Source organism: Equus przewalskii, chromosome 18 (genome assembly GCF_037783145.1).
Source record: "Equus przewalskii isolate Varuska chromosome 18, EquPr2, whole genome shotgun sequence".
NCBI classification, from domain to species: domain Eukaryota; kingdom Metazoa; phylum Chordata; class Mammalia; order Perissodactyla; family Equidae; genus Equus; species Equus przewalskii.
In genome coordinates, this window is record NC_091848.1 from 52,499,992 (window position 1) to 52,512,575 (window position 12,584).

Below are 12,584 nucleotides of genomic sequence, written 5' to 3' on the forward strand. Positions count from 1 at the left end.
TACATTAGGTACTTTCTCCTAATAAAACAAATTATTCCATATAAAACCCATATTACATTTTACAGAATGAACTTTAAATGTGTTGTGAAACAGTAACATCGAGGAGATTCCGTTGCAAAAATCTTACATTGTATCCATCCTGGCAACATGCACAGGACCCCAATTAAGGATGGCTTTAAATGCTCATTATCACAATGAGCATTTGTGATTTGATACATGTATTTGTTGGATAAAAGGCATTTTTTTATGTTAAAGGTTTTCATTGAACTTTGCAATGATTAATATCTGCTTAGAAATTTCTTCTCTCTAGCAAAGTTCAAAAAACTCTGCCTTGTTCTGTTATGTGGTCCATAGTCAGAAACCTATGATAAAATCATTTCATTTAAAGATGTGTTTTGTCATAATGTAATTGTCATATATTGAATCTAATGAAAGGAGACATGAAAAAGAAAAATCTACACTATGGCATAGGACCTAGTTTTTAGAGTGAAACTTTAATGCTATAAAATTTAGATTGTGTAGCTTTGAAATGCAAACATTGATATATTTCAAAAGTATTCTTTAAACATATTCCTTTACTTATTTTGAGTTGATAGAGAAAGACATGGCCTTTTCACTTTTGCATTCTAAAGCTTCAACACCATTTTAGAAATGTGAGGGGGAAGAGAAGCACTTGGTAGGTCACTGATTGGATTATCGAGGACTCTTCAAGCCATGTGACATACTTTTTGCCCCAACATCAGCCTATACCTTTTAAATATGAGTTAATAAGGGTGTGGGAAAGAGCCCCATAATAAAACTCCAATGATTACTTAAAGGTCTTAAAATATCTTTAATCTTTTCTTGTAAATATGTCTCTGAAAAGTTATTCTTTTTTTTTAAGTTGCTTTAATTTCCAGTTGTTGGATTAGTAAAGAGGAGTGATTCAGACAGTTCCTGTCGTGTAACTGAGCAAGGTGGAAATCAGAATTTCTGAATTCTGAGTAATTAAACTCTGGCTTTCAGTGGTACCTTATGAGCAAGGTAGCAGTTTTGGTGTGTGTTGTCCACACACTGAAAATTATGTTTAAAATTGTCTGCACTTCGAAAGCCAGACAGGTCTCTAGTTCCCAGTAGTGCCAAAGCCTCGCCCTCGAAAGAACAAAGGCATTTCTGATTCTACTCATGCACTGTTTTATGGAGAAGTTGGAAAATGTTCTGCTAACCCCAGAGACGTATAATTTAGAGCACTTTTATTTGGGAGAAGTTGAAATAAGAATCATATCAGTGCTGCCTTTTTTTTTTTTTACTGAATCATTTGAAAACTCATCATGTTTGGGGAATTTTACTATTTATTTATCTAGCTATCTAGATCTGATTTATAGAAATTATAGCATTCCTTCTCCAGATGTTTAAGAACCATGTTGTATGGTATTTTTCCCATATACCGTGGTACTGCTTTGGGTTGTGGTGAGTAATCACTGTGGTGCACCTGCCTCCTAAGTTAATTATATGGTATTCCACTTGTTTAAATAAACTGAAATTGTGTATTCTTTTCAAACGTATAGATTTTCTAGGAGCTGCTATTATTTTCAGGTCCTCCAGAAGTTAAATTCCGAACTAACCTTTTGATTTCCTTTCAGGTCTTCTCCAATGGCCACCTGGGAAGTGAAGAATATGATGTTCCTCCCCGGCTCTCTCCTCCTCCTCCAGCTACCACCCTTCTCCCTAGCATCAAGTGAGTTTTCTTGAATTTGGTGACCGCTTGTCCATGCATAAAGATACGGTAAATAGTGGTTTTGAGGTTCTCAGTACAGAAAGTACAGGGTGAATAAAAAAAGCATCAATAAAAATGATCCAGCCTGATTTATAAACTAAAGTGCCAGTAATCAAGCTCCTTCCTGATTCGTTGCTGGTAACCACAGCATCCATGAGACTTACCTAAACCCTGAGATTACACGTAGAGCCACCGGGAGAGAAAGCTGACTCTCCCCACATCCAGGAAGAGGATAGCGTAGCAAGCACAGCAAGCTCTCCCTCACAGTGTGCCTCTCTTCCTCAGACAGGTCACATTTAGCCCAACTACCCTATATGATATAAAATAATCTTTGGTTCCTCCCGTTTTCTCATTTCTCAAATCTGTTCAGCCACTAAGTCCTGTTGACTGTTCTTTGGAAGTTTTTCATATTCAGCTGATCTTGCCCATTGCCCTAGCTTCACCTCATAGCTAGACAACTGAAAGAGCCTTATACTTGATCATATGATATGGTCTCAGAGGTAATAACAGTGGATTTTAAACCTAGAAAATGAGTTAACCTGGGTGTCTCATTTGAAAAACGAGGGCACAAGAGGCACATTGGACAATTAAGTGATATGTCTGTGCAAGTCAAACCACGGTAAAGCAATTCTCCTGATTTCCATTTTCTTATTCTTTATATTAAATCTGGCTGCCTGCTTCTCCTCCAGTATATTTTGTTCATGTAGCTGATTTAATTTAAATTCTGCTTTCCCCTGATGACTTTCCTACTCAAAACCCAACATTGTTTTTTTTCCTTCTAAATTGATTCTATGCTCTCCTGCTTAGCCTAAGTAAGAGCCACAGAATTTTATTCAACTAAAATGTTGTTCAGTAACTCCTAGTGTCTTGATAATTTTCTGGCTTTGTGAGTTTTTCATACTATTCCCTCCCTTGCATTACCTTTTCAGAATCCTTATTCTAAAGGTCTGTGTCTCAGGCTCTATTTCTTTAGGAAACTTCTGTGACTTCTTCAGTCAGAATGATGATAGTAAGACTGATTCTCATTCCTCTTCCTGGAGTGTATTTTCTACACATTTAATTATTTACTGTGCTCTACTCTGTTCTAATTTTAAAGTGCCTCTCCACATTAAAAAGATTATAAGGTTTTGAGGGCAAAAGCCTGCTGTTCTCTGATTTTCCCGTAACACCTCCCTGTTTTTGCTTTGTATTGAGTACACCGAGAATACTTGGTTGCTTGGTTGATTGACTTTAATTTTATCAGCTTAAGATCCTCATTTCCGATTGAAGGAGCTTCTTCACTCCTTCCTCTGCTGGTCTCTGGGCTCCCACTGTACATATGAATGCAGAAGAATGATAAGCCGGCTCCCAGCTCCCAGGAAATTTACAGTCTACTTTAAGATATAAAATTAGTGTACATGAAATCACTAGAGAACATTATGCACTAAATTGTATGATTCTACTTTGTTATTTTTTATATAAGCTTGGAGGAGAGGCTGTTATAGACTTTGTAAGTCAAGGATATTTCATAGAGAGGATGGAAATTTCCTGAGTCACAAAGGATGGGCACAATTGGAAAAGATAGTATATGAGAAAAAGCAAGAATATGAAATTTGACATCATTCAAGGGATAGTGGGAAACTAAGCTAATTGGACCATTCTCTAGTGGGAACTTTTCTTGGAACTGCCAGATATGTAGCAGACATAGAAGTTGGAAGCAAATAGACATATTCCGTGTAGTAGCCTCTAAACCAGTAAGAACATATGATATTTTAGCCCCAAATGAACTTCTGGTATATTTATATGTAATAAAACATCTAAGCTCAAATACCTCTGATAATTCAGAGAATGTTAGAAAATGAAGTAAATGAAATCTTGCTAATTAGATATGAAATTTTCACATTCCGTTTATTAAATTCATGTTGGCGAGAGGCATAAGAAGCTGAGCTGCAGTTTGCTTCGTTTGTATTTAATATTAAGTCCTTGTTTCTCCTATAAAGAGAGAAGAACAAATTCATAGTAAAATGCATTTTATTGATTTTTTTTTAATACTTCAATTTGTAAGTGCAGGTGGATATACTTTCTCCCTATTTAGTCTTGATTTTTCCCTCAGATACAATGCATTTGCTTTACTCAACCAGAGAAGTATTTTAATAGTGCATGCTTAGCAGCAAGTTAGTTTTCTATTTTACTATTAACCTTAGTTAACAGCCAAGTGTTGGCTTTTAATGGCACATTTATCTCTCCAGTTTATTTTTGGTTCTGACAATATAGGGTAGCACATCATTGTAGAAAATATGGAAAGTATGGAAGAGAAAGGAAAAATTAAAGTCAAAAACACAGGTATATATATACCCCAAATATCAATGCCAAGAGTTTTAACATTTTGACGTTTTTTCTTTTTGCACTTCTTTTTACATGATTTGACTGTAGAGATAATTTCATGCCCTCCTTTGTCACTTAAATTTTAATAAATAGGGGGCCGGCCTGTTGGCGCAGCGGTCAAGTTTGCTCGTTCCGCTTCTCAGTGGCCCAGGGTTCGCGGTTTGGATCCTGGGGGCGGATGTGGCACCGCTTGGCACACCATGCTGTGGTAGCATCCCACATATCAAGTAGAGGAAGATGGGTACAGACGTTAGCTCAGTGCCAGTCTTCCTCAGCAAAATGAGGAGGATTGGCAGTAGTTAGCTCAGGGCTAATCTTCCTCAAAAAAAATTTTTTTAATAAATATTTTTCTTAATCATGTATGCACTGTATTTATTATGAAACCAGCATGGAATTTTGAAATGAACATTAAAGTAAAATCAGACTTGGTCGCAGACCTGACTCCGGCATTAAGTGTTTCTCTTGATTTGAACAAGGTAACTTCTCTGGGCCTCACTTTCTCCATCTGATAATTGAGGGAAGCTGTTTACCTTAAATGATTTCAAAAATCCTTTTGAGGTTCAACTTTTTAGATCCTATGCAGTCTGTTTGTTTGTTTGTTTGTTTTGGTGAGGAAGATCAGCCCTGAGCTAACATCTCTTACCTTCTTCCTCTGTTTCGTATGTGGGATGCCACCACATCCTGGCTTGATAAGTGGGGTGTAGGTCTGCACCCAGCATCAAACCTGCCAATCCCAGGCTGCTGAAGCGGAGTGCATGAACTTAACCACTACACAACCGAGCCGGCCCTAGTACACCTGTTTTTTAAGGAGTGCTCATCCATGGTGTTAATTATGTAGAAAATATTTGGCAACTTGAATGTCCGTTTATATTTGGTTGATTTCAACCCATTGCTGAAACCAGTGTGAGCTGGATTAGTACCCTGGTTCTTTATATTTGTTTGATATTTGTTTTTTATGTTTTGTCTCCTTTGGCCTCATTAGCATGTATAAGCAGAGTACAATTGAGTATAGACCCTCAGGCCTGGAGGGGCGCGGAACAGAGGTCTTAGCAAAATGTCATTCACTGAAGAGACACGTCAGTGTTCAAGGACCTGTTTCCATGTTAGACTCTTAGTGCATGTTTCAAAATCAGGCCAAACAAAATTACAAATTACTACCTAACATAGACTTTTGCAATTCTCACAGATGTTGAAAATCCCAGTGTTGAATTCAATAATGTCAAAGCTAGTATTTACCTTTAAATCTATACCCTGGTGTTATAAATACTAACTGAAGTGTAAGTGTTAAATTATTTGATATTGTTACTCTGATTTCCATTTACTTGCTGTAGGAGGCTACTCTGCAATAGTATTTACTTTCTTATAAAACTATAAGCTTGCAATTAGGTGACTTTTATTATGTAATTTAGAATTATGTAACTTAGAATATAGAATTTATTTTTAAAAAATATACTGTTGTGAAAGTAAGCTAAAACTACTGTGTATAGATTTACTAATTTTTTTCTGAAATTATTTTTCTAAATGGTTTCTATTTAATATTGACATTTAAACTATAAATATAAATTTTTAAGTAAAAGCTTGAAACATGGGTAATATTTTTCAGGGGCAGAATGAAATTTTAACTTTACAGTGTAAATTTTTACTAAATTATATTTATCTTGAAGTAATTTGATCTTTGAAAATTAAACCAAATGAACCTTAAACAGTTAGAAATATTTATTCTGCTTGACGCAAGATGTTGACAAATAAGCAGAGGAATTATTGCAAGTAATAATAGAGTAATTCCTTCCAGGTAAGATAATGTTCTGGAAAGCTGAGGAATGTCTTTTTTTTTTTTCCTTAGAATTTTGTTTCCTGCCTTGTCCTTTAGAAATGGACTTTTTGTACTTTTGACATATTAATCTTAATTTTTCAAATACCTGTGAACCAATATTACTTGGTTCATATTTTTGTAAAAAGTTTTTTGTTGTTGGAAGTGGTGGTGGTGATCATTATTATATATGCTTTTCTAAACAGATCGGGTGGTGATGTTTCAGGTTCCATGAATAGAGAATCCAGATTTTTCCTAAGTATCCTATTTTCATTCAGTTGCACGCCCTGGCTGGAGGTTCAGCATGAACAAGATGAGATCCCATCCTCATTGGAATGTATGGCTCTCTTTAGGGAGAACAGAAAGTGAACAGATAACTAGATTGTATGTTGTCAGGTGGTAGTAAGCACTAGGAGGGAAAATAAAGCAGGAAAGGGGGTAAATAGTGATAGATGAGGTCATCAGAAAACGTAGTATTTGAACAAAAACCTGAAAGAAGGAAGGGAGCGAGCCACGAGGTTAGCAGGTGAAGAGCATGAAAGCTCGACAGAGCTCAAGTGCAAAACAGTGAGGCAGCCGAATCCCTTTGGCGTATCTGAAGAACAGCGAGAAGGGAAAGTGGCTGGAGTTGAATAAGGCGAATCCTACACTGCCTCTAAAGCTATGGTAAGAACTTTGGTTAGTTTTAGGAGCCATTGGAAGGTTTTGATCAGCATTATGACATGATTCTGGTTTGCGTTTTTAACGAGTTTCACTGACTGCTATGTGGAAGATTGTCTTTAGGGCAGCAGAAGTGACAGCGGGTAGACCAGTGGAGAGTGTGGTCATGTGATGTGGTTGGCCAGTGAGAGACAGGCGGGGCTTGACTGGAGTTACATGGTCAGCTTTGGGTTGTATTTTGATTCAACAATACCAGTTAATAAATTGGCTATTTGTGGGGTGTGACAGCCAAGGATGACCCTTACATAGGTTTTTGGCTAAAGAAGTAGGGTGAATGGCTGATGCCATTTACCAAAGTGAGGGAGCTTGGAGAAGAAGCAGGTGTGGGAAAGGGGCAGAGGTGGTAAAATGAAGACTTATGGAGCTGTTGAGTTTGAGATCCTGTTACATACACACGTCCAATTAGAGATGTTGTGGGGACAGGTGGACATATCATCTGAGCTTTTAAACTTTATGTTGTATTCAGGCAAATATCTCACTAGGTGCTATCTAAAGCTGATAAATGCATTTCTACGTGCCCAGTGTTCAAATTTAGTAGATCGGCTACGCTCTTAGACATATGAATGTAAGTCTGTGATATTTTTAACAATATAAGAACTTATATATTAAAGTATTACCTTGAAAAAGGCTATTTACCCCTAAAATGTTGATATTGTGGAAAACGTATTTAGAACATTTCTGTTTAGTAAAATTTGGTAAACATTATCTATTATTGGTTATCATCATATTCTCTCTGTATATGCCGAATTGCTGGGGGAAATAAACTAGACCTGTGGATTTGTGAATGCAGCTTCAACTGCTGCCACCTTCCCGTGAGAGTTATCAAGGAGGTCCACACCCCCAAACGACCTCGGCATCTGTGCGTGTGGGCGTGTGTGAGTTGGTTATCTTTAACTAGTGGCCAAAATGGGCTGTAGATAGATAAATGTAAAACTGTGAAGCTAGACCAATTTGACTGAAATGATGGACAAATTCATGATAGAGGGGAAAGTTTTTGTTCTGTTTTGCTTTATTTTTAACTAGAGAGCAAAATGACAGAGAAAGAGGAAAAAGTGCTAAGCCACAGGAGCTATTAAAACAAATATCACATTGTAATCTAAAAAAACTTAAGGGGAATGAGCTTGATGGAAATTTTCATCTTGTGTATGGTGCATACCAGGCTTCATTACCTGCACTTAATGTCAGAAGATCAGGAAAACGTGTTCGGTTATTGTTCACCTGAGGATTTGTGTAGGCAATAATTGCTTCAGTTTTATATTAATCTTGTTTATGTTCAGTGATAAGTTAGTATCATTGATTTAAATTTTTAAAAAAATGGTAAACTGTTTAGTGGAAATAGAGCTGTAATTAAGAGCTACTCTATTTTCTTGACTCAGTGGGTGAAGATTGTTGCTCTTTATTAGTTTTTCACCAGCTTTCATTCTAGTACCTTGAAGTCTTTTTAAGACTTGCCAAGATGATGCACTATTTTTATTTGCCTGACCTCGGGTAGATGGAAGAGTGGCTATTATCGAAGATGGCAGTCCCCTGTAAGTAGCATTGACATGATATATAGGGGATGGTGTGGAAACGGGTCCTTCAGTTTGTTCGCTGTGATCACTGTGGCCTCCTCTCACTGATGCATCGTGTAGAAATGGTGTACATTTGGTTTGACCTATTGGTATGACTCAGTGTTTGAAACTCAGACTTAATTTATAAATCAGGGAGATTATGCAGAAAAAATAAAGTTTTGTTAAAATCTCCTGTAAAGGCAGCTTGACCATCCTAACACAGGTTTTCTAGTGTTCTCTGGTGAATCTCTAGAATCTACGTGTTGACTCATTGACGAAAAGAATTGAGGCCTGCAAGTATATCGTTTTAAACTGGTCTCAAAAGAAAGAGCAGTAATGTGTGGAAGGAGTAAAAAATAAATATTGTGGGCATTATTTTTCTCCATTTTATTATTATAATTTCTAAATTCAGATAGAATTGTAATCCCCCTGTCATCTTTTGTTGAAAAATAACATTTAGAGGATGGCTATAATCTGGGTCAGAGAATGCCACTAATTCAACTAATCTTTCATTTTCTCTGGCTAAAAGCTGTGATGGGGAACTGATATTAACATTAATCCCAGTAGTCTGACAAATCTGTTACTTGTAATTTACCGTAAAACTGATTAATGACCACAAATACTTAAGTAGCCTTCAACAGAAATGTGAGCCATTAGATTCTACTTAAATATACAATCCAAATTATATTTCTTATACTGTCTCTTTCTTGTCATATTAGAGACATAATCTACGATATAGTCTCCATTTTTCGATGAACATTTTGATCTATTGATAGAAAGTATGTAGCGTTAGAATGAGGTTTTCTTTTCATATTAAGTGAGGGCATCTTCATGTGTTCCACCACATTCAAGCGTCTCTTATGTTTCTGTTAGGCTCAAATAGAATTAAATAAGTGATTTCAAGGCCACTAAGAATATTAAGCATATTTGTCTGTGAAATATGCTTATCTGCAATATCTTAAATGAGTTAAAATGAGTTTTTAAGCTTAAAATGAAATTTTTCCACTTACGTTAAAGCATGATTTATATACAGTAAAATTCACTCTAATGCACAGTTTTGTGACTTTTGACAAATGCATGGTCATGTAATCACCACCACAATCAAGATACAGAAGAGTTCCATCACTCTAAAACCTCTGTGCCTTGTGTCAGTTTCCCCCCTCACCCTAAACCCTGGAAACTGCCAATTTGATTCATGTCCATATAGCTTTGCTTTTTCCAGAAGGTTATATCGATAGAATCATACAGTATGTATCCTTTTGAGTCTGGCTTCTTTCTACTTAGCATAATGCATTTGAGATTCATCCATGTTGCCAAGTGATCAATCATTTGTTTCTTTGTATTACTCAGAGTAGGTATTCCATTGTAAAACACACCATGTTTTTTTTTTATCTATGCCTCCACTAAAGGACATTTGGGTTGTTTCCAGTTTTTGGCAATTACAAATAATGCCACTTCAAATATTATCATAAAGTCTTGAATGTTCAACATGTATTGGAAAATTAGATTCTCAAGAAAAGTATGAGTTTCCTCAACACCTATCCTCTTGATTTCCAAAGCAGACCCCAAAAAGTGTTAGAAACGAATATTGTTCTGGAATAAGTTAATTTAAAAATGTAACAAAATTTGTTTCTCCAATTTAAAAACAAGTCAGTGAAAATGCTTATAATTAAAGTTTATATTAAACCCAGGAATATACCACACTGACTCTTCTTGATATCATGAAAGAACTATCAAAATTAATATGTCTATTATAAAACTTACTCTGATATTTTGGGGAAATGGCTTGTGTGTGGCACATGTGTAATTGTCATCTCAAATAGAGCTATGGTTTCTGTTACCACCTCTCTTGGCTCTCATGTCTCTGATTTAGGTATTGTCCATGTTAGAATGGGATAGTTAATGTAAGAAATATGGGCTAATGTATGCTGCAGGCTCTGAAAGTTTGATTTTAATAAAAGATACTTTTTAAAACCTTGCCTTCAGATATTATTAAATAAAGAAAAATTCTTACATGTATAAAACAAAATAATCTATCACATTTAAAATGCTTTTCTAGATTATGAAAGGATCCTAACAGTGACCTCTTTTCCTTAACAGCTTGGTCATGTATTTCCTTAATCATCACTCATTATTTTTGTCTGAAAGCTTGTGAGTGCTCCCCTGGACACACACCATGCCAGGCCTTTGTTGAGTCTGGGTCTACCCTTAAGCGTTTTGCAACTCAAGACAGAAATAGATGAAAGACATAGATGAATGTATAAAAAACACAATATCAGTGAATGAACATACACTAAATGTACGTAATAGAAAAGATTAAAGTTGAAAGAACATTATTGTTTTGTAGGGTGATGTCGCAGGAGGTTCATATATAGACAATAAAGATAGATATATCTACTTTGCTTTTTTTCTGAAAAAGTTTATGGGACTAATTGAGGTATCAGGAATTACTCAAATGAAGGAAAGAAAAGGACTTGTCAAGGGTGACGTTTGAGGTACAAGTTGTATAGGTAAAGCCAGTGGGATGTGCCGAAGGTCACCCCTCTGATTTCTGTGCCTCTCACATCAGGAATATAGGAAGCTGTAGAGGAATGCTTCTGTGAGCCTTCAGTTTCAAAATGGAAAACCACTAATTAAGAACGGCGTTAGAAAATATATTCTTGGTTTGTTTCAAGTGTGCACGTGCAGAAAATGGATGTATTTCTCACTGAAGGCTCCAATAACACACACACAGTGAATTTAAGAAGAGGTAGCAGTTACAGCGGGGATGGCTGAGCCTCTTTGGGAGTATGTGTCCTTGTGCATTACCAGTGTATTGACTCAGGAATGACAGCAACAATGCAGAACACTCTGTGCATACATGATGATAATAGAAAGGGAATGAAGTCATGGGTGAAAATGAGAGGATGGATTACTTGGCAGCTTTAACTTGGAACCAGCCAAATACAGTTTGCTCTATTTTATTTCTGGTATCCTAAAAATTTCCCATAAGCTAAATCAATGACCGAAAATTTTCCCATGTCCCATAAGTTAGGTATTTTCTCCACTGCCAAAAGTAAACATACATGATAGCTTATGAAATTTCTCAAGCTAATTATTTTACCACTTATTTAGTTGCAAGTGGTAAAATAGAACCTACTTTTTGCATGAGTTTGTGAAGGGGAAAAAACCCCACACATAATTACAAATAGTGTAATTATTTACGTGAATTGAGATTTCTTTTTTGGTACTTTATATACAACTTTTTAATCTTGTTTCTACCTTCCTCTTCTATTATTTTTTATTCAGATTTTATTTTTTTAGAGCAGTTTTAGATTCACAGCAAAACTGAAGAGAAGGTACAGAGATTTCTCATATACTCTCTGTCCCCACACATGCCTAGCCTCTCTCATTATCAGCATTCTCCACTGCAGTGGTATGTTTGTTAAAATTGATGGACCTACATTGACACATGATTATCCTAAATCCATAGGCTATATTCCAAGGTTTTTATGATAGGAACTGCTTTTATTTCCCCTTCAGAACTGGATAAGATCAATTTTGTATAAAAATTTATGTAATATTGAATAAAGTACACTGGAATGATATTCTTATAAATTGGCATATTTTTAATCTCAGTAGAATATTATACTGATATAAGAAGTTTGCATTAAAAATATAATGAAAAATAAAATCTGACTCTTTAGAACTTTATTAAAATGATGATAAAGGGGATATCTAAGCATTCTTTTTCAGATTTAAATGCAAATGCCACTTGGAAATTTTTTTCATTTCTAGATACAATTCACTAAAATCCATTTACGCTAGTAATCTCTGACTCGTAAGTTTTAGCGGTAAGCCCTTATTATTCCATAAAGTATTAGATGGGTTTTGCTTTTCATTTCCTTCAGACCTACTCCATCCGTTGATTTGCAGCAAAGCAAAAGAGTAGGGGGAAATTACCCAGATGAAATTCTTTATCACTGAAGAGAAAATATAGAATCAGCCACACCAGATGTGATCTCAGAATTTGTCCATTCTTATTTCGTAGTGCAGGGCTGCTTTGAAAAGTCTTAAATCTTGGGAACTAACCTGCAACAGGCAGGTAGTAGAAGATTCCTGACATTGATGTAGTTGTTGAATATTTGCTCAGTAAGTCTTTTTCTTTTATTCAGTATGTGATTGAATTGCATAGGAAGAAAGATTGGCTATGAATGAAAGTATATTAGGGCATAGAAAGCATGCATATTTTTCTTATTTGCTATTAGAACCCATTCTTGAGTTAGCTAAATTGATGTCCATGTTTATAAGAATTTGTGAGCAAGTAATATTTGAAATCCCTCTCTAATGCCCATCAGGTCACCATTTTGCAGTCCATGTGCTCATGGCCTTTATCTGGGATGTC

General features: G+C 35.8%; 1 protein-coding gene across 10 annotated transcripts in view; it reads left to right on the top strand.

Annotated features, from left to right (window-relative positions):
• CBLB (Cbl proto-oncogene B) overlaps positions 1-12,584 on the top strand; it is a 194,871-nt gene that overhangs the window by 156,936 nt on the left and 25,351 nt on the right. For all 10 annotated transcript variants that reach the window (XM_070582861.1, XM_070582862.1, XM_070582866.1 and 7 more), the window contains one exon: positions 1,623-1,717. In XM_070582861.1, coding sequence (XP_070438962.1) covers positions 1,623-1,717 — 95 coding nt within the window. The remainder of the gene's footprint in view (positions 1-1,622; positions 1,718-12,584) is intronic.